Source organism: Urocitellus parryii, chromosome 12 (genome assembly GCF_045843805.1).
Source record: "Urocitellus parryii isolate mUroPar1 chromosome 12, mUroPar1.hap1, whole genome shotgun sequence".
NCBI classification, from domain to species: Eukaryota; Metazoa; Chordata; class Mammalia; order Rodentia; family Sciuridae; genus Urocitellus; species Urocitellus parryii.
Window position 1 is genome coordinate 46,742,203 of NC_135542.1, and position 21,917 is coordinate 46,764,119.

General features: G+C 34.2%; 1 protein-coding gene across 1 annotated transcript; it reads left to right on the forward strand.

Moving 5' to 3' along the window:
• Positions 1-1,126: 1,126 nt before the first annotated feature.
• Positions 1,127-7,331, forward strand: Tdrd15 (tudor domain containing 15). Its single transcript, XM_077791734.1, has 2 exons — positions 1,127-7,031; positions 7,276-7,331. The coding sequence occupies exons 1-2, from the start codon at positions 1,127-1,129 to the stop codon at positions 7,329-7,331; spliced, it is 5,961 nt and encodes a 1,986-aa protein (XP_077647860.1).
• The last annotated feature ends 14,586 nt before the right edge of the window (positions 7,332-21,917 follow it).

A 21,917-nucleotide genomic window follows, 5' to 3' on the forward strand; every position in this document is an offset into this window, starting at 1 on the left:
TTTAAGTGGATCCTCTCACTTTTTTTTTTTTTTAAGTTTCAGTGCTTTTATCCTCATAGATAGAAATTGATATGTGCCAACTGTAACTTGGTCAAGGAAGAGTTGAACTGTCTTCTCTTATAGGTTCTTGTTCCTGAGTTAATTTGGGAAATATTTTATACCTTACTATTTTTAGATCCCTCAAATCTGGAGTTTAGCTATGGTAGAGAGACTTTGCTTGTATGCTTAAAATGTCTTCCTCTTTTCCCCTGTTGTGGCCAGCCATTCCAGTGACAAGACCTGAATATACCCAACCTGTTTCAGTGTCTTTCTGTGCTTGGCTTCCCTTAATGGTGTCTAGGTATCAGTCTGTTGCCCTCAAATCAAAAAAGAATCCTGGGGTTGCCTAATGGTTCTAACAGGGTCCAAATATTGCTAATTAACATAGCATGGAGTGTGCCCTCACTGGTTCATCATCTGCCCTTGCTTCTTGCACTCACTCTTTTGGAGTACGGGTTGTTGGAAGGAGTCTACAGAAGGGAAAGTCTTTTCTCAAAGGAGGTGGAGGAGGTCTCTACTGAGAATTATTTGGTACTTTCTGTCATACCACATCTAATATCTAATAGAAATTGGTTAAGTTTTCTGAGAAATAAAGATTGCTCTTTTCTGTTTTCCAGTGATGACACATATTTTCCCTGTTTTTCTTAGGGGGAGGTACAAGGGATTGAGTACAGAGGTACTTCACCACTGAAGTATATCCCCAGGGTCTTGCTAAATTGCTGAGGGTCTTTAAAAATTGTTGAGACTGACTTTGAACTTTCAGTCCTCTTTTCTCGGCCTCCTGAGTCACTGGGATTACTGGTGTGCACTATCGTATCTGACTCCTCCTTATTTTTTATTTTGATTTCTTGTTATTTCAGTGGATTTTTTTAAAAATGCAGGAGGTAGTGGACTGTTATATTTTGTTTATCTAACTAATATCTTGTCTGGTATATATAATTTTTGCCAGCATGTTTAATTTGATGAAATACGGGCATAGAATTATTTTTAAGACATGTTTATATACCAAATTTATGTAAGGCTCATTGTATTTAATTTGGAAGTTATCTGTTTAGAAGCTAATTCATACTTATTTGATTTCTAGAAAATGGATTCTACATCTCTGTTCCCGACATTTTTAGATGTGGATCTGACAGTATCACATATTGAATGTCTTCCCAAGAATATTCTGGTGAAATTTCAAGGCAGAAATAATAGTGAATGTGAGTTTGACTACCACATATTGCAGAGGGAAATACAACATATTCCAAAAGTAAAAAATAATGTAAACATTGATGAACTTTGTTTGGTAGAAGAAAGAGCAACTGGAGAATGGCAGAGAGGAAGAGTTGTAGACAAGAAAAACGAACTGTACACGGTACTCCTCATAGATCGTGGAGAAGAGCTAAGAGTTGATAGTATGCATGTTGCTTCAGCCTGTGATAATTTATTTGATCTACCACCACGCGTAGTTTTTGGAATTTTTGCCAATATACTTCCACTTGGGGAAAAATGGTCTCCTAAGGCTTTGAATTATTTCAAGTCATTAGTAGGAATACAACTGAAAGGTTATGTGCAAGCTATTTTGCCTTTGCAAATGATTCTTCTTGAAGTGCCAAAAGTTATATCCCAGGCTCTTGAATTACAATTAGGGAGATTTATTGATGGAGATTCATTTCGTCTTATTGTGGAAATGTTAAAAGAATTCCCTCAACAAATGCCAGATTTATTACAACATAAAGAATCTGAATTACCATTAAGTAATAATGATACTTTACTTGATGTTCAACATATTCTGGATAATTTGCAGCCATCTTTGTCAGTAGGAAGTTTTGAAAGTGTAAAGGTATCATCAGCATTGAGCCCAAGTAAGTTTTATTGTCAATTAATTAAATGGATTCCAGAGCTAGAAAACCTGACAGTATGTATGACTTTGCATTATGATATTATCAGTCAAGAAACTAGCCCCACTTGTGATAATTTTGGACTACTTTGTGTTGCCAAAAGGAGAAATGGACAGTGGCATAGAGGAATTCTTCAACAACTCTTGCCCAATAATCAAGTAAAAATTTGGTTTATGGATTACGGCAGTAGTGAGGCTATACCCTCAATTCACGTAAAGAAGCTGAAACAGGATTTTATTTTAGTACCATTATTTTCATTTCCATGTTCTCTGACATATTTACACAGTCCAGATAGAGATGCGAGAAAACTTCAACTGAGTGTATTTAAACAAGCTTTATTAGGACAAATAGTATATGCACACATTGATTGCTTCAATAAGGATGAGCATTTGTATTATGTAACATTACAAGCTCAAGAGTCTACAATTAATTCTAAATGTCTCCTGAAGACTGTAGACACACAAGTATTTTGTCCAGTGTCTGATCCAAAAATCTCTAATACTTTGAGTGAGACAAGTACTTCTGATGTAAACAGCTTTGCAACTGAAGGTTTTATTGGAAATACTGAACAGTCAGTACACTGTCTAAATAAAAGAGACATTTTAAAAGTAGGTTTTCCTATTAAAACTGTAGAAATGGAGGTGGAGGCTGCCTATGTAGCTTTTGTAGCATATGTATTAAACCCATCAAATTTTTGGGTGCGTACCAATGCCCATCAGAATGAATTTCAAGATATAATGAAAAATATAAACAAATTTTATGATTTGTGTGAAAACGATGAACTAATTCTAAGAAATCCTGAACCTGGATTATTTTGTTGTGCTAGATACAGCAAGGACAGATGTTTTTACAGAGCTGTCATAACTGAAATTAATGGTTATGAGATTAATGTTTATTTTTTGGATTATGGAAATACTGATTCCATACCATTTTTTGATGTAAAAATTTTGCTTCCAGAATTTTGTGAGTTGCCTGCCTTAGCCATGTGCTGTTCACTTGCACATATATTTCCTGTTGAAGATTTATGGGTAAAGGCAGCAATTGATTATTTTAAAAAAATTGTTTTGAACAAAGAAATTTTGCTTCAAGTTATAGCAAAAAAAGATGACAAGTACACTGTAAATATTCAGAGTATCGAAGCCTCAGAAAATATTGATGTTGTCTCTCTTATGTTACAAGCTGGATATGCAGAATATTGGGAAGTAGAACCCGAATGTTTTCCAAAATCTGAAAGTGAATATTCTGTTTTAAATTTAAAATCCAATAACAAAGTTAATATTCAGAAAGTTGTGTCTGCCCTTCTTGAAGGACCTAAGTCTAAAAAGCAGCAATCAAATAAGCTGGAAGAAAATTGCTCACCTTTGTCTGAGTCACCAACTGTTAATTTCTCAGATTTTAAAAATTTTTTCACCTTGTCTGTGGCACCTAGGTCATCATGGACATATAAGGAATATATGTTTAAACCAGGAACAGTTCTTGAAGTTAAATGCTCTTATTATTATGGCCCAGGTGATTTTTCATGCCAACTACAATGTAAGTTAGAAGACCTAAAATTACTGATGGAAGAAATACAGAATTATTATAGCATTCATTCTGATCCTTATCAGATTGGTCAGATTGCTTGTGTTGCTAAGTATTCCAAAGATAGAAAGTGGTATAGAGCTGCTGTTTTGACACATGTATCAAAAAAAGAAGTTGATGTAATATTTGTTGACTATGGTTACCAAGAAAGAGTTTTAATTAAAGATCTTTGTGCAATTAATCCAAATTTTCTTTTTTTAGAAGGTCAGGCCTTCAGATGTTGTCTTAACTGTTTAGTTGAACCCATTAGTTGTAAATTATTTAGTTGGACAAGAGAAACATCCAGAGACTTTGGAAATTTTATTACTTCATCTAAAGGATTATTGACTTGTATTATCTATGCTTTAGTTCTTAAACATCCAAACTGTTTATGTAATTTAGTGGATTTAAGATCCTCATTTACTAGTGCAAAAGAATTTATTAATTGTGGCTCTGCACAATATAGCATGTTATCAAAGCCACTTTCATCCTCAGTTAGTCTTTACAGTTTCTATTATTCTTCCTTTAACATAAAAATTGGAAGTGAAGAAGAAGTGTATATATCTCATATATACAGTCCCCAAAAGTTTTATTGCCAGCTTAGTAGAAATGATAAAGATCTGGAGATGCTAGAAACAAAAATCACAGAGATGATTAGCCTCAAAAATTGTCCAAAATATGATTCTAATAAAATGAGGTTGTGCATATGTAAATATGTGGAAGATGGTCTCTCATATAGAGCTTTAGCAAAGCGAACAGATTCATCATCTGACTTTCTAGTTTATTTTGTGGATTTTGGAAATAAGCAGTTAGTAGAAGAAAACATGTTGAGGGCCATTTCAAGTCAGTTTCCAGAGTTGCTATTTATACCTATGCAAGCTATTAAGTGTTTTTTATCAGATCTTAGAGACATAGATATTCCAGCAGAAATCAATAGCTGGTTTGAAAACAATTTCTTGGGAAAACCACTGAAGGCAGTAATATTGTCCAGGGAGTCAGATGGCCAGCTTGGTATAGAATTATATGATGGGTATCAACATATAAATCAGAAAATTAAAATGTTGCTTCATGCTTATGGAAAAAAACATTCTGACCAAGCACAGCATGGGGAAAAGACTCATAAATTAAGTGAGAATAAGAGGCTTGCTGCTTCTCTGAAAAGCAAAATAGAAAAAAACTATCACCATAATGTGAAAAGTAAAAGTAGTCTAGTAACATATTCTGAAAACAAAACAGATAAATTAGTGCATCCTAAAAGTATATATGCCAGGCTTTTGAAACCATCAGTTTGTTACAAAATTGAACCTGTGTCTAAAAACAAAGTAAAGAAGTCATTGAATGATGGACTTAAAAATAAAAGTGTAAAAATTGTCCCTGGATGTGCACATATTCTTGATGAAAGTGATGTGGGCCAAAAATCGGTAAAGGTTGTATCTCAGTCATTTATTGGTGGGTTAACTCAAACAGCCTCACAAAACCCACATAACCTTATTAGACCACAGACCAAAGACCTTCCTCAACCCCAAATTTACTTGAATGCTCAAGTAAAAGGGTATGTATCTAATATCAGTAATCCAGCAAGTTTTCATATTCAGCTTGCGGAGAGTGAAAATATAATCATTAGACTTGCAGATGCTCTAAATGAAAGAAAAGAAAACAGAGTGAAAAAGCAAAATTCAGTTAAACTGCTGGTGGGAGATCTTGTCGTTGCAGAGTACTCTGGTGACAGTGCCATTTACAGAGCAGTAATTAAGAAAATTTTGCCAGATAATTCTTTTGAAGTAGAATTTATAGATTATGGCAATACTGCAATAGTAAGCGCATCTAAAATTTATGAACTTGAGAAGGAATTCTTAGCTATCCCTCCACTAGGAATCCATTCTTTTCTTAGTGGAGTAAAATGGAATGAGCCCAATGAGATATGGGACAGCAAAACTGTGGATTATTTTGTTTCAAGAGTAAATAACAAAACAGTTTCTTGTGAATTTTTGAAAAAGCATGACCAGAAATGGGAAGTGAATATAATCTGTGATGACAAATGTGTCATTAATGAACTACTGAAATGGACAGCATGTTCAAAACTACAGAAGACAGTATTGCAAATGCCTCCTGTTGTCTCTCAGAAGGTGAGTCTTGGTGTTGATGATGAATTGAAAAAAGGAAGATCAAGTGAATCTGAAAGTTCTGTGAGCCTTCAGCCTTCCTACCAGGAGCTGGTGAAAATTCCTTTTGAGGAGTTAAAACCCGGTCAGCTTGAAAAAGCTGAAATACTTTATGTTTCAAAGAGTGGAAGATTTTATGTGAAGTTGTCCAAAAATAAAAAAATCTTATCAGATTTAACATTATTAATTGCTAAAGAAGAACAAAACCCTTCTTTCTTATCAATGGAAAATGTTGAAAAAGGTTTAGAATGCCTGGCAAAATCTAAAAAAACTTTAAAGTGGTACCGATCAAAAGTAGAAAAAAAGTGTATTGATGGGAAAGTGCTTGTTTTTTTAGTAGATCATGGTAGATGTGAAGTAGTGCCTTTAAATAATACCAAGGGGCTTAGTGGTGAAATCAGAAATATTCCACAACAAGCTGTGCCTTGTAAATGGATTTGGTTTGAAAATTCTAGGAACAAACCATTTGAGTCCATTGTGTGTTTATTTGCTCATTTGGAAATAAATGTTCTCTTCCTGAAATATTTAGACTCTGCTTGGGAAGTAGAAATTTTGGTAGATGGCATGTTACTTTTGGAATATTTAAATTTCAATATGGATCAGGTTGAAGAAAACAAACTTCAATCTTCAGGAATAATTTTCAACATGGAATCTCAGACTCTTATGTCATCATGTGCAATAAGATCCTTTACTTGGGCACAACTCCAAAATGGTCGGCAGTATTCTGGTATTGCCACTGCTGTTTCTGATCCTTCAGACTTCTGTGTTCAGTTGGAGGATTTCTTTGACACAATGAAATATATTTTTATGTTGCTTTCTGATCTACCTGAAACCTTACAAACATTGCCTCAAGAGCTCATAATTCCTGGTTCTAGTTGTTTATTCAAATATGAGTTGGAAGATCAATGGAATAGAGTAGAAATTTCGGAAGTCCATGATAGGTCTTTACATCTTGTGTTCATTGACTATGGATTTTCTCTTTATATAACTTATTCAGACATAATAAATCTTAAAGTTGTTCCTGAGGAACTTCTGAATTTGCCAAGGCTGAGTTATCCATGTATCTTACATGGCATCTTACCTATTACAGGGAAACATTGGAATGAAGAAGTCAAAAGTTTTTTTCAAGATTTTCTAAGCAAACCAGGCTTAGTTTTTCAGTTTAGGGAATGTGATTTTGAAACAAAACTGAAAGTAGATGTCTTTCATGAGAAAAACAGTTTGGCAGATATATTAGTTGCATCTGGTCTTGCAATGTATTCTAAGGATTCAGCTCATCTTGATGCAATTACGACTACTGGATCTACTAAAATCCAATATAAATTACAGAATAAGCCTTTTTGTGCATTGTTAGATCAAAATTGTTTCAGAAAAGAACATATAAATTGTATGTGTGCTGAGAACCAAAAGCTGAAAAAGCAGAAACCTATAAAAAGGAAAGATGTCTATAAGAGCCTCTTAAGGAAAATACATATTAGGAAAAAATTGGCTTCTAGAAATTTAACACTGAGAAATAAAGTTGGTAGTGGAAAACATAATCCCCAAAGTACCACTATGTTTGATACATGTGCAGCAACTTCATTTTGGGAACTGCCTGATTGTTTGAAAAATAATACCAACTGGATTGAAAGTATTTTTGAAAAACTACAATCTGAAGAAGTACAAGAAAATAACACATTGGATTTAAGGATAGGAGTAAAAGCATTGCAAGTTAATGAAAAAATTATATCAGAAAATTTACAGGGTAAGTAGCCATTTTTTTTATAAGTAGATTCTTTAGACTCTGTTTTTGATTCTTTAAGTTCGAATGTGCTGAAATAACCCAAATTGAAAATATCAAATTGCAAGGAAACAATTGAAAATATGAGTAAATTGATATACTGGGTATAATAATTTGGATTATAAAATGTTTCAATATTTTCACCTTTTTGAATGGTGAACTTTTCAGAATATAATGAAAGTTGAGGATTTTAACCACACTGGCATGACATTTACAAATTATTTCAAGGGTTTCACAAAACTCCCAAGATCCCTACATTTCAGGTTGATAAATCATGCTATTGTTAGGGAACTTCCCAGGCTGATTTTGAAGAACCAAATTTCTGTTATGTAAGATGAATTTTATCTTCCAAGTTTCCTTGAGAGTGCTTCAGGGATGTTGCTAAACACTTAAAATATATAGAGTAAACCAACTCTAGCATATTTTCTCTTAAACTTTTTAGATATCAGACTGATTCTAAAATGTTAAAATTTTAATATTTATGTACTATGGTATTATCTGGTTTTATATAATGTAGTATTATCTGATTATATTCATTTTCTCAGTGGATTAATTACTGAGGATTTTGTAGGCTATAATGACTGTCCCTGCTTAATGATTGTTCTGACTTTATAAATAGAATTTATTCCATATTCCCATATTATAACCAGCACAATAATAGGTCATATTCTTTCAGTGAATAGAGATGTCTTGTTTTTATTGATGTACTCTTGGAAAGTGTTTCATATGAAGCTGGGTGTGGTGGTGCACATCTGTAATCCCACCAACTTGGGCGGTTGAGGCAGGAGGATCGCCAAGTTTGAGCCCAGCCCAGGCAACTTATTAATAAGATTCTATCTCAAAATAAAAAAAAATAAATAAAAAGCTGGGATGTAGTTCAGGGGTAAACCCTTGGGTTCAGTCTGCAGCACTGCAAAAAAAAGTGTTTCACTTGAATTCATATTTAGATATTTTATCGTGGAATTGATAAATGATTTCAAATTGGCCCTTTTATCCTAACTTTTGAATGTTTCATTACTGTAGCAATGATTATGAGTGATACAAGCAGCTCCCAGTTTTGAGCGCTTGTTTTATTCTAGGCACTATGCTAAGTGTTTATATGTATTAGCTCATTTAATGCGTAGTACAGCTCTACTAAAATTAACAAAGGAAATTTAAAAAAAAAATTTGAAGCCTGTGTCCCTTTTTCAGATATTCTGTTTTAATTGATGAAGGGCTATAGCATTGGGATAAGCTCCTTGAGTGATTCTGATACACCAAAGTTGGGGACCACTGTTCTAGACCATATTGTGGGTAACTTCTTGAATTATTTTGTGAGAGTATGTAAGTTTGGAGTTTAGACCATACTTAAAATAGACTGCAATAATCCTGGGTCAAACTTGAGTAAATGTTATACTAAAAGTAACATGTTACAAATGACCTAGATGTGTGATGCATTTTAAAATTTTTGGTCATGTATTGTTCTACTGATAGAAAATGGTTCACTATACATTTAGAAAATTGGTTTCTTGACTTTTCCATAGTTTCAGCCTATTAGGGGTAATTGTTATTTGCAGACATTTTTTTTTTTGAGAACAAAATTTGCTTGTCTTTTTGTCCAAGATGTTTTTCATTTAAAAAAAAATTGTTTGTTTGCCTGCATTCTTGTTGTTGCCTGGAAGTCCTTGAATAGACAGTTGTGGGAACTGGAAAATATACCAACAATTTAGAAAAAAGCACAAAAATATCTGGTAACCCTTGGGCAATGAGACAGTGCTTTATAGTGATGTGTGCCTATTCTCCTGTAGCTGTTTATTTAACTGGAAGACATCTTTGAAAGAAATCTGGAATGATGGCCCATTTCTAGAGAGGAGTTTGACATTTAAAATTTTAGGTAATAGCTAGACATACAAAATATCAGACTTAATATTTATAATACAAAACTAGTGAGTGATAACAGATTTATGAGTTACTTGCATTGATGGTAAGTATGGGTAGTAAGGTCTGAGTCCCTGAGTTTGAATACTTGCTTCATCCCTTATTAATTATAAAATTATGGGTAAACTTTTTAACTTCTTTTTGCCTCTGTTTCTTTATTACCCCATTGGCTGATCATGGGGATTAAATAAGTTAAAAACCTATAAACATTTTCAGTAGTACCTGTCATATAGTCAGTGCTCATGTTAGAAATAATAACATCTGAGTAAAGCTGCTAATTTTTTGAAAGTATTTTCATGATATAATATATAAGTTTCATTTTTGTTTCTGGGATTGAAATTAAAACAATATTGCCATGCAAGAGTCTGAAATACTTAGGGTGAGATACAGACACACAATATAATGGTTGCATTAATGATTAAATTTTTATTCAAAATATAGATTTATGATTAAGAGAAACAATTATAGTTCTACATAAAGAATAGGTTGTATGTATTTATTCTACCTGGATATATATTGTTAAATGACTAAATAAAGATGTTTTAGTTTTTATGTATAAATATATACACAGTATATCTGTATAACTTGTTCCTGTTTTGTTCCCTCTTTACCCTTTATATTTTGATTTTTAGGAATTAAGTAAAAAATCCTGTTGATGGTAGGACTTTAAACATAAGTCTCAAGTAAGTCACTAAGACCCACAATACTTTGAAAATTATGACATATTAATATTTGTTTGTTTTTCAGTAGAGGAAGATGAAACCTCAGATCATTTATGCATCCGTTTGACAACAAATGATAAATAGGATACCAAATCATTACTGTCTTGTTTTAGATGCTCCAGTTCTAGAATAACGTGGTAAGCACAAGGACAACAACCTCTAACGATGAAAACATGTTAAAGGAATCTCAATTTTCAGATTATTTCCCCAAGAGACAATGTTTAAATTTGTAGAAATTTTCTGTGACCAAGAATGTGATGCTTTGTTTTCAGTAACTTAGGAAATGTGGATCACCAACTTTCTGTATCTTGGAAATATTTTGTTTGGTAACAGTCCTTTGAGGTTGTGGTTTCAAAGTCAGTGGATATCATTTGACCTTAACCTACTGATATTTTTCAGGTGTCTTTCTTACTAAAATATTTGTTTCAGTGGCTACTTTGCAGAGTCATAATTGCAACTGTGGTTGCTGAATAGAAAGTGCTTGTAGGACTGATGTTTATTTAAAGGATATAAAGGAGAGATCAGACTTAATCTGTTCTTCTCTGTCTTTAACTCTGCCGTTATATTTTTCTTTCTTTTATTTTATTTTATATCTATTTTTCATTTGATTTTATATTTTTGTTGTTAATCTTTATTTTTATTAGTATATATTAGTTGTACATATTAATGGGATTTAGTGTTGTATTTCCACACGTGCATATAGTATGCACCTACCAAATCCAATTTCTTTCTACCCCTGCCCTCAACACTCCCAGACTCTTGCCATCTCTATTGTACATTTAGGTTGACTTTTTTCCCCCTCTTAAATTTGTGGATATTTCTGACAGTCATGAACACAGTTATCGAGTGGGAAGGAGGATCCATATTTTGTCATTGAAGTTACTTGGGAACTGGAATTTGTTTTATGTTTTAAAAATGTTTTAGAAAAAAATGTTTTAGTTACAGATAATAGTGGGGTTTAGTTACAGATAATAGTGGGGTTTAGTTACAGATAATAGTGGGGTTTAGTTACAGATAATAGTGGGGTTTAGTTACAGATAATAGCGGGATTCATTTATTTTAATATAATCATAAATGCATGGACTATAATTGGCTCCATTTCCAACACTTCCTCTTTCTCTTCCTTTCTCCCCTCCTTCCCTTTTTCCTCCTTCACTGCTTGTCTTTTTTCTATTTATTTATTGTCTCTTTAGTTGGTGCTTTAAAGCAAAATTTGGTCAATTTCTTTCCACAGTTTCTCCCTTTTTCCATCCCTTCTCCTTCTCCTTCTTCTATCTCTGTCTTCTAATGTACTAATCTATCTTCTATTTTTTATGCAAAAAAGAGTTCTTCACTTTTTTCCTTATTTGGCTATAGCTTCTGTATATGAGAGAAAACATTTGACCTATGACTTTCTTTTTTAATTGATTTTAAAAAAATAAATGACAGCAGAATGCATTACAATTCTGTTACACACATAAGCACAGTTCTCTGGATCTCTGGTTGTATATAAAGTATGTTGACACCAAATCGTGTCTTCATACATGTACTTTGGATAATGATGTCTATCACATTCCACCATCCTTGCTAACCCCCTACCCCTTCCCTTCCCCTCCCACCCCCTGCCCTATCTAGAGTTCGTCTATTCCTCCCATGCTCCCCCTCCCTACCCCACTATGAATCAGCCTCCTTATAGCAAAGAAAACATTTAGAATTTGTTTTTTGGGGATTGGCTAACTTCACTTTGCATTATCTTCTCCAATGCCATCCATTTACCTGCAAATGCCATGATCTTATTCTCTTTTATTGCTGAGGAATATTCCATTGTGTATATATGCCAAACTTTCTTTATCCATTCATCTACTGAAGGGCATCTAGGCTCCACAGTTTAGCTATTGTGAACTGACTTTCTGAGTCTGGCTTATTTCACTTAACATAATGTTCTCCAGTTCCATCCATTTACTAGTGAGGCTGTTGTGAATTGTGCTGCTATAAACATTGGAAAATGCTGCTTTTAGTTCTTTTGGGTAAATAACAATAGTGGAATAACTGGGTCATATGGTAGTTCCATATCTAATCTTTTAAGGATTCTCCATATTGATTTCCAAAGTGGAAATTACTAATTTGCAGTCCCACCAACAATGTATAAGTGTTCTTTTCTCCCCACATCTTTGCCAACCTGTATTATTATTTATATTATCAATGACTGCCATTCTAATTCTGATGAGATGAAATCTCTATATCGTTTTGATTGAATTTCTCCCATTGCTAAGGATGTTGAACTTTTCAAAAATATATGTGTTGGCCTTTTGTATTTCTTCTTTTGAGAAATGTCTATTTAGTTCATTTCCACATTTATTGATTAGATTATATGTTTTTTGTTTGCTTTTGGTGTGTGTGTGTGAAGTTTTTTGAGCTCTTTATATATTCTGGATATTAATCCTCCATCAGAAAAGTAGCTAGCAAAGATTTTCTTCCATTTCATAGGCTCTTTCTTCATGTTCTTGTTTCCTTTGCTGTACAGAAGCTTTTTAATTTGGTGCCTTCCCATTTTGATTCATGTTTTTATTTTGCAGATAAAGTTTTTTCTTCATTTTTAAATATTTTTTAATTTGTTTTAATTAGTTACACATGACAGTACAATGATCTTGACATATCATACATTTGAATCAGATGGGGTATAATTTCTCATTTTTCTGAGTGTACAGGTTGCAGAATCACATAGGTCATGCAGTCACCTATATACATACAGCAGTAATAGTGTCTATTTTATTCTGCTGTCCTTCCTTTCCCCCCTTCCCCTCCCATCACTTCTCTCTACCCAATCTAGTGTGACACACTTCTTTTTTTTTTCCTCACATCGTCATACATGTATTCTGTATAACGATGAGGGTCTCCTTCCATTTTCCATGCAATTCCCCTTCTCCCTCCCTTTTCTTCCCACCTCTCTTCCCTATCTAGAGGTAATCTTCTCATGTTCTTCCTCCCTATCCCATTTTGAGTCGCCCCCCTTATATCAGAGAAGACATTTGGCATTTGATTTTTTAGGGATTGGCTAACTTCACTTAGCATAATCTGCTCTAATGCCATCCATTTCCCTGCAAATGCCATGATCTTTTTTATTTTTTAGTGCTGAGTAATATTCCATTGTGTGTAAATGCCACATTTTTTTTTTTATCCATTCATCCATTGAAGGGCATCTAGGTTGGCTCCACAGTCTAGCTATTGTGAATTGTGCTGCTATAAATACTCATGTGGCTGTGTCCCTGTAGTATGCCGTTTTTAGGTCATTTGGGTATAGTCCAAGAAGAGGAATAGCTGGGTCAAATGGTGGTGCCACTTCCAGCTTTCCAAGGAATCTCCATACTGCTTTCCAAATTGGCTGCACTAATTTGCAGTCCCACCAGCAATGTATGAGTGTACCTTTCTCCCTGCATCCTCTCCCCTTGTTGTTGTTTGACTTCATAATGGCTGCCATTCTTACTGGAGTGAGATGGTATCTTAGAGTAGTTTTAATTTGCAGTTCTCTGATTGCTAGAGATGGTGAGCATTTTTTCTTGTATTTGTTGATTGATTGTATATCCTCTTCTGATAAGTGTCTGTTCAGGTCCTTGGCCCATTTGTTGATTAGGTTGTTTGTTTTTTTGTTGTTTAACTTTTTGAGTTCTTTGTATACCCTAGAGACTTGAGCTGTATTTGATGTGTGAGGGGTAAAAATTTGTTCCCAGGATGTAGGCTCCCTAATCATCTTACCTTTTGTTTCTCTTGCTGAGAAAAAAACGTTTTAGTTTGAATTCGTCCCATTTGTTGATTCTTGGTTTTAATACTTATGCTATAGGTGTCTTATTAAGGAACTTGGGGCCTAACCCCACTTGATGGAAATTAGGGCCAACTTTTTCTTATATTAGATGCAGAGACTCTGGTTTGATTCCTAGCTCCTTGATCCATTTTGAGTTAACTTTTGTGCATGGTGAGAGATAGGGATTCAATTTCATTTTGTTGCATATGGATTTCCAGTTCTCCCAGCACCATTTGTTGAAGATGCTATCCTTTCTCCATTGGATGCTTTTAGCACCTTTGTCTAATATAAGGTAGTGGTAATTTTGTGGGTTGGTCTCTGGGTCCTCTATTCTGTACCATTGGTCTACCAGCCTGATTTGGTTCCAGTACCATGCTGTTTTTGTTACTATTGCTCTGTAGTATAGTTTAAGATCTGGTATAGCGATACCACCTGTTTCACTCTTCCTTGTAGGTAAATTTTGATTGAGCAAGTTTAGAGTATTGGCTTGATTTCTTAGAACCATATAATTATTCAATTATACTTAAGAGTCAGCATAAGTTATGTAGTTCTAAAGAACTGAGTATTTCAGAAGTTAAAGACTATTTGGGAAAGCTTGGAAAATTCCTATGCAAGTAAGGGAAAATTGAATGTATCATTATCTGTACATGTATATTGAGCATGTTGAGGTCTTCATTTTTTTGAGATTGGAAAATAATTTTGAGAAATACTGTTATTTATGAAGATCTGTGAGTTTAAATTTGGTATCTTGAATTTTAAAGTTTAATTCAAGACTGGGAAATGTTGTATATTTCTTTTACATAACAAGCTAATCTCTAATTTGTAGCTATTTTGGAACAGAGAATTTTACATATTACTCTTTGTAATCTAAACTCTTTGAAAAATTTTGAGTTATTTTCTCCCCAAAAAATACCCTGCCAGTTTTCGAAGAATTTTTTTCCTATAATTATGAAGAATGTTTCTGCTGGAAAAAAAAAATGGTTCGTTTTATCTATCACTGGGGTGCTTTTGTTGTTTTGTTTTGTTACCATAGAATACAACCCAGTTAATTATATGGGTTACTGGAAATGAATTTGAATGCCAGAGTAAGATTATGTAATAACTCTTTCAGAGAGGGGGCCATTTAACCAGTAAGTACCTTACTAGCCTTTCCAGAGTTCTTTTTAACTGTACTTCTGTGTCTTAATGTTTTATGTCTTTTATGTTTGGAAATGACAACAAAGACATACTAGGAAATGTAGTTGCAGTATTTAAATTATTAAATACTGTAGAAAATGATGTTTCACAAGTATGCATTTCAGTTAATTCCTATTTGTTTTCCTATTTGGATATAAATATGAAAATAAAGTAGCTGAACATCTGATAAAATTATGTTGACTTCTAAAATTTTAAGATAGTGTTTAATTGTAGCTTTTCTTTTGTTTTATGTTTATTTTGAAGGTACATTGATTTTTCACATTAATTATTTTATTGTGCTGTAATATTACTACATGGAAGATATGTCATAATATATGGATTAATTCAAAGTATTGTCAAATGAAAACAAAAAAGGATATTAATTTTAGGATTTATGTTTTCTTTGGGTAGTTAATATTAGAATAATGCATTTTTCTCATCCTAAAGCACTTACGTGAATTTAGTGTTAGTAGGATCAGTTATTTGTAAGTGTTGGTAACTGATTTTTGCTTAAGAATTTGGGAAGCAGAATGTTATAGGCAAAATATTTCAAAAATTTTTAATTATTAAATTATACCCTTTGTATTTTCATTTCTAATTTTGCTGTACATAAGTAAATTTTTAAACTCATGTAAAAAGAAGAGTTTATCAAATGGGAAAAAGTATGATTTATTAGAAAAACACTTGATTATTATTGTTTTTTTAAAAATTCACACATGGCAGGTACAGATTTTTAGAGAACTTATGCAAAGAAGAAAATGATAGAAACTGTATTACAGCTATTAATGTGCAAAAAACATTAGAAAATAGTTCATATTATTGTTTTAAAAGATAATATCTGCACATCATCCATTGGGTTCTGATTTAATTATAATAAGACATATCAATCCATAATTGTTAAATACAAATTATTTAGCTATTTTTCTAGCATAATCACTTTTATTCTGAATTCTTCTGGAGAAGATGCTGAGTGAATTAAATTTCAGTGTTTAATTTTCTGATTTTTTTTAACTTTTTCATCTATTTATCTTCATAATGCCAGTATATTTTTTTCCTGATTTTTAAAAAGAGACTTGAACTATAATATAAACTTAAAAATTTGTTTTGAGGTATTGTTTTTTTTATTCCTGTATACTCAAAGGAAATTCCTTTTGTTTCAAATATCCCATCTTTTGAGTGAAAAAGTTTTCACAGTAAAAATATTAAGTATTAAGATACTCTGAATATATTATCATTATCCTCATTTATAATCCTGTCACTCTCTCTCCCGTGATATGATTAGTCATCATATGTTTTATAAGTCACAGTATTACATATAAGATATACAAAAATGAATAAATTGAGATATAATTAATTCTTAAGATATTTCCATTGTAGTGGTAGAAACTAATAAACAATAGTAACAGAGTGGTCTGTAATAAAAGTGCATAGAATGGGCATGTAGGAATGGACAGAGATAACATTCTGAGATTAAGGAATTAATTGAAAAAAATTGACAATAATGTGACTTGTGAGTTTGACTTTTGAAGAAGATAAGGTACAAAGTTTTAGAGACCTTAAGCAAACATAAGTAAGAAAATGGTAGAAACTATAGTCTATCCAAGCAAAGTTGGCACTCTCACCAACACACTGCTTTTATTTGAAATATCGTTACTTGTAAGTATGTGTCTTTTAGTTTTCTGGAATCTTAACCTTCTATAATAGTGCAGGATATGGAAATTTATGGTAAAGGGCAGTACCTGATACTTCTAGAACCTCTTGAGAGTGACCATTTTGGAGTCCACATGTGAGATTTGTCTTTCTGGGTCTGGTGTACTTCACTTAGGATAACATTATCCATGTTAATCCATATCATTACAAATATCAGGATTTGCTTCTTTTTAGAAGTACTGCGTTTTCTTTGTCTGTTCATCCATTGTTGGACACTTAGGTTAATTTCGTATCTTGGCTACTGTGAGTAATGCTGCCATGAACATGGGAATACAGATGTCTCTTCAATGTACTTATTTCATTTTCCCTGGATGATATATACTTAGAAATGGGATTGCTAGATTGTAAGGTAGTACACCTAATATGTTTTGTGGGCCTGTGTTAACCCAAGTGTTCTGTGCATGTCATCTTAAAATTTGTTTAAGTATTTACTCAGTCATCCACGTCTACAATATTAACTAAAAAAAAAAAAATCAAATGGGACCCTGACTATGACCATTAACTAGAAATTTCCTGACAATAATTAACATCTTTGTGTATGGCCATCAAACAATTTCAAATCCACTGCCCAGGCATACTTGTCTACTACTGAAATTACAGTTATCTCTTAGTGTTCTCTGGGATTGGGTGCAGGAACCCCTGCGTGTACCAGAATTGGCAGATGCTCAAATCCCATATGTAAAATGGCCTAATATTTGTATAGGACTTATGCACATTCTCTTGTGTATAGTCAGCTTCTCTGTATCTGTGGGTTCCACATTTGTGGAATCAGCCACCTGCAGATCAAAAATGTAGTTAGGCCTAGAATGGACTGAGACTGCACTGAATATTTATAGATTCTTTTCTTGGCATTATTCCCTAACTAACATAGTATACCAACTATTTATATTGGTTACATTTGTTTTAGTTATTATAAGTCATCTAGAGATGATTATATGCATGTTATATGCAAACATTATTCCATTTTATATAATGGACTAGAGCATTTCTGGGACTTGGTATCTGTAGGGAGATCCTGGAATCAATTTTCCTTAGACACTGAAGGACAATATATATTTCTTTTGGGTATGTGCTGGGTTATCAACTACAAATCTTGTACCCTTTCTCTTAGTATGGATTTTTCAGTATACAAAGTTTGAGGCAAGATCCTTTGATACAATTACTTTATTTGGGAATAGGAAGACTGGAATGGGAGAGAATGAGATAGGAAAGGAAGAAAAATGAACAAAAAATGTATTATTGAGGTCATTGTTAGATACAATGGGAGCCCAATTCCTAATAAGTTCAAAGAATGCATTCCGGAATTGTACATCTGAAAGTTAGGCAGTTGGAGCAGGTTTTGTGGTCTTAGGGAAGGCACACAGGAGAGAGAACACTGCTCACAATGAAGGCCAGATACCATTACAATGCTAACATTTGAGCTTGCAGATACCACTATTAAGACTAAGATTTGTCTTAGACTGAGAGGATTTTTTCAGGGCTCTAGTGGCATTTGCTTCAGCCCATCCCTTGAGCAGTTTGCATCTACCCTGTAACACATTGCCTAGTCTGTTTTTGAGTCAAGTTGATGACTCATTGAAATCACTATAAAATTATTAGAAGAGTTAGTGGAACATAATGGACCCCTCATAGTTGAAACTGTTTAAAAGGTTATAATTTTATATCATCTTCTGTCTCCTCTACTTTTTTAGGTTTTCTGAACATTTGACTAGCATCCCAGCTGATCTAGATTGCTTGCTTGTGGGGTAGTCAAACCATGATTCCTGAGACAGTTGGCCCCTTAATGATGCAGTTGCCTGCCACAGGCAACCTTTTGTCACTAGATGTTGACATGCTTAAAGACATCTAGTGAATCCCCCGAGTCCTGGTCATAGTCCTGCTTGCCCTCATTATGTAGTAGCAGCTTTAGCTGATATTCACAATACTTGGGTTACTGTCTTTCAGGGTGTGACCAGTTGTCTCTTGATTCATCAGCATGAGATGCCAAAGGGATGAGGCAGCAATCATAGCTTTACTGATTGGGGAAATCTTAGGGTCTTTGGTGGAATTATCACACCTTTCCCACCCAAGGAACCTGTTCCTTTGCTTTTGTAGACCCTAAGATTTGTAGAAATGAAAAGACAAATTTGAAAATAGGTCACTGAAGTGATTGGAAAGGCCAGTCTGACTTGACACCACTCAATTCAGGACTTAAGTATGCCAGCTGTTGGGTCTAACACATCATGCAGTGGCTATTGTTGAGTGCATATATCACATCTTGGAAATTAGTGCCTTAAATCTGACTGTGGTTCCTTATTTGTATGCTACCCTGATTATGACACTGGTCCTTTGGCCATTGTGGTAGACAGACTGACATTAATGTGATATATGGTAAAATTAGCAGTTTCCATAGCTGCATACTTATTTTATATCCTTTACCATGAAATATGTTTCTTGATCTGAGGTGATACTAAATGTGATCTCCTGTAAGACAATTTTAAGTAGTGTGAATGACAGCTATTCTATAGTAAACAAATTTATCCCATATCCAAAGCAGATGCCAGCTCTGTTAAGGTAGTCATCACTCCAGCATGGAATGAATTCAGTGCAGAATATTTGTCACTACGTGTTTGATTGTCTACTTTTGACATGTGCACCATATTGAGGTTCATCCTTGGTTTCTACTGCTGACAGGAGTATCTGCAATAGAGATTGTTAGATATGACTTGGTGAGAAGTAACGAGGTCATTGCTTACATGGGTACCATCTGTCCCTGCCACCTGAAGGCTATTCATGGATCCTGAAAACATAGGGCAGCACGGCTGAGACAGAGGTTGTATGAGACCTCCCTCACTTTTATGGCATATCTTTGTGGGTTGTCAACTGAATGCTTACGTATTTTACAGGGTGCTTCTACTTTGGCTGGACTCAAACTGCAAAATATTCCAGACACTCCATAACCTCCCAAATATCTTTTAAACTCACAGTCTCTTAATGCTGCCATAAGAACTAGAGTTTTGCCTTACAGATTTGACACCCAGAATTGTCTAAGGAAAGACCCTTGGGGAGTTACCATGAAAGCCTCTGGCCTTCACTCTTGGCTCTCCTCACTCATATCCTGTCATAATGTCTTGAACTTTTCTCTCTTCACTCTTAATTTAGAAAGACTGTTACGTTGTGCCTCTCCTCCTCCCTGTACTGTGGTCCAAGTACTTTTCCTAGGAGAAGAACTTGGCATGAATGTAGACATTCTCTATGTATCTTTCCTTTCTCAAGGATTACAGATCTTCATGGGTTACTTCTGAATGGTTTCATAGATTCTCTTTAGGTTTCATGTCTAGTTGTTTTTAATGGAGGATGTCCTGTGCTAGCTACTCTCATGGCCCAAACTAGAAGTTCCTAGTTTTTCTTAATTACCTTTTCCATTGGACATGGAAGCATTTGGAGTTAATACAGGCATGAATTCTGGGCTTATTCTTCTCTGGCTTCTTGTTTAGTGTCCAGACGATTTCCCAGCACTTCAGCCTCTATTCTTTACCTATTAGTTCAGTGGCATTAAGATTCTAAAGTGGCACGGACTAACCTGAGCTTTCAGTTCCCTAGTGCTTTTGTTGGGTTTTCTGATGGGAATATTCTAAGAACTTTAAACCAACAAAATTCACAGTTGTAGAAACAGGAAGTATACATTTTTTCTCTTGGTGATTGAGAATTTCCCTTAACTACCAAAAGAATATCCCTGACTTAAGCTATAATACTACAGACATTCATTTCTTAGGTCATTTTAATTCATTTTTTAGAGTCATTTCTAAGCCAGACCTGAACATTCTATTTCTCAATCCCTGGTTATTTTTATCAGTCTCTAGGTGATGATCCGATGATGCTGGTCTGGGGACCTGTTACTGTTTGGATATGAAGTGTCCTCCAAAACTCCCATTAATGCAGAACTATTGAGAAGTGAAGAGACTGGATTATGAGAGCTGTAACATAATCAGTCCACCCTAGTTTGAATGGACCAACTTGGGGGTAACTGCCGGCAGATGGGGTATAATTGGAGAAAGTGGGTCATAGGGGGCATGCCCTAGAAGGATTATTCTTCCTGTGCTCACCCCACTACTTCTTAACCCCACCATAAGCTGAGCAGCTTTCCTCTGCTGGGCTCTTCCCGAATGATGTGCTGCCTTACCTTGAGCCCAGAGCAATGGAGTCCATTTGTGAAATGAGACCTCTCAAACCTTGAGCTCCAAATGAATTATTCCTCTCCTAAGTTGTTCTGGTTAGGTATCTTGGTCATGGTGATATAAAACTGACTAAAATAGAACCATTCCATAGAGATCACAGGAAATCCTCATGAGACCATATATCAAGAAAGGGAAAATAGCAGTGGCTGCTGTGGGAGCTGAGCCATTTGTGTATAAATGTACACTCTTGCAGGATGTTTGGTCCTGCCTGTTGTTACAAATAGTATTTCTACTTTATAGAACACTGTTGTACTTTTACAACTATGATTTGTGAGTTAAATACTCATTTTGTAATGGTTAGCTCAGTTTATGTTTTAACTTCATAGTCCACAGTCAAGTGGTCTTGGTATTTTTTCCCCAATGCATAGACATCCTGACGTTTTAAGTCTTTTGGAGGAAACTAGGAGTAATACATTATGCACAAACTTTTGGAAGTGTAGCAGGGCTTTTCTTTTCAAAAGTGAATCTAGTGTGATCTTCTGAGTTTGTGGACTCTTTTAGTTTTGGGGTCTGAATGAGGGCGATGACTTTCTTGTAGTGATTAAGTTAGATTGCTATTCATCAGACAGTTTTTGCTTATGTTGATCAAGTAAAACTTTAGTAGACTGCTCTATATTTCAGTTCTGAAATATTGTGATTGATTAACCTTTGCTGCAGATCTATGTGGGTTAAAACATTTTAATTGTTGCTCTCATCTTATTTCCCATTATAGTAGTCACATATGACTTGTCAGTAGTAGTTAAATGCTTTTTCTTGGTTTCTACCACTCTGTAATTCCATCATTATTAATGATTACAGTGATTCCATTTAAAGTGCATCATTTTTCACTATTATTCCTGGCATGCATCTAATAGACAACACAGAGCTTTTACTGATATATTTCTCAAATCTATGTTGAAGGGGGTGTTCTCTTGATCCTCCTGGGAGACATAAAGAATGGCAGTTCACATGTAATAAATATACTTGCACTCCT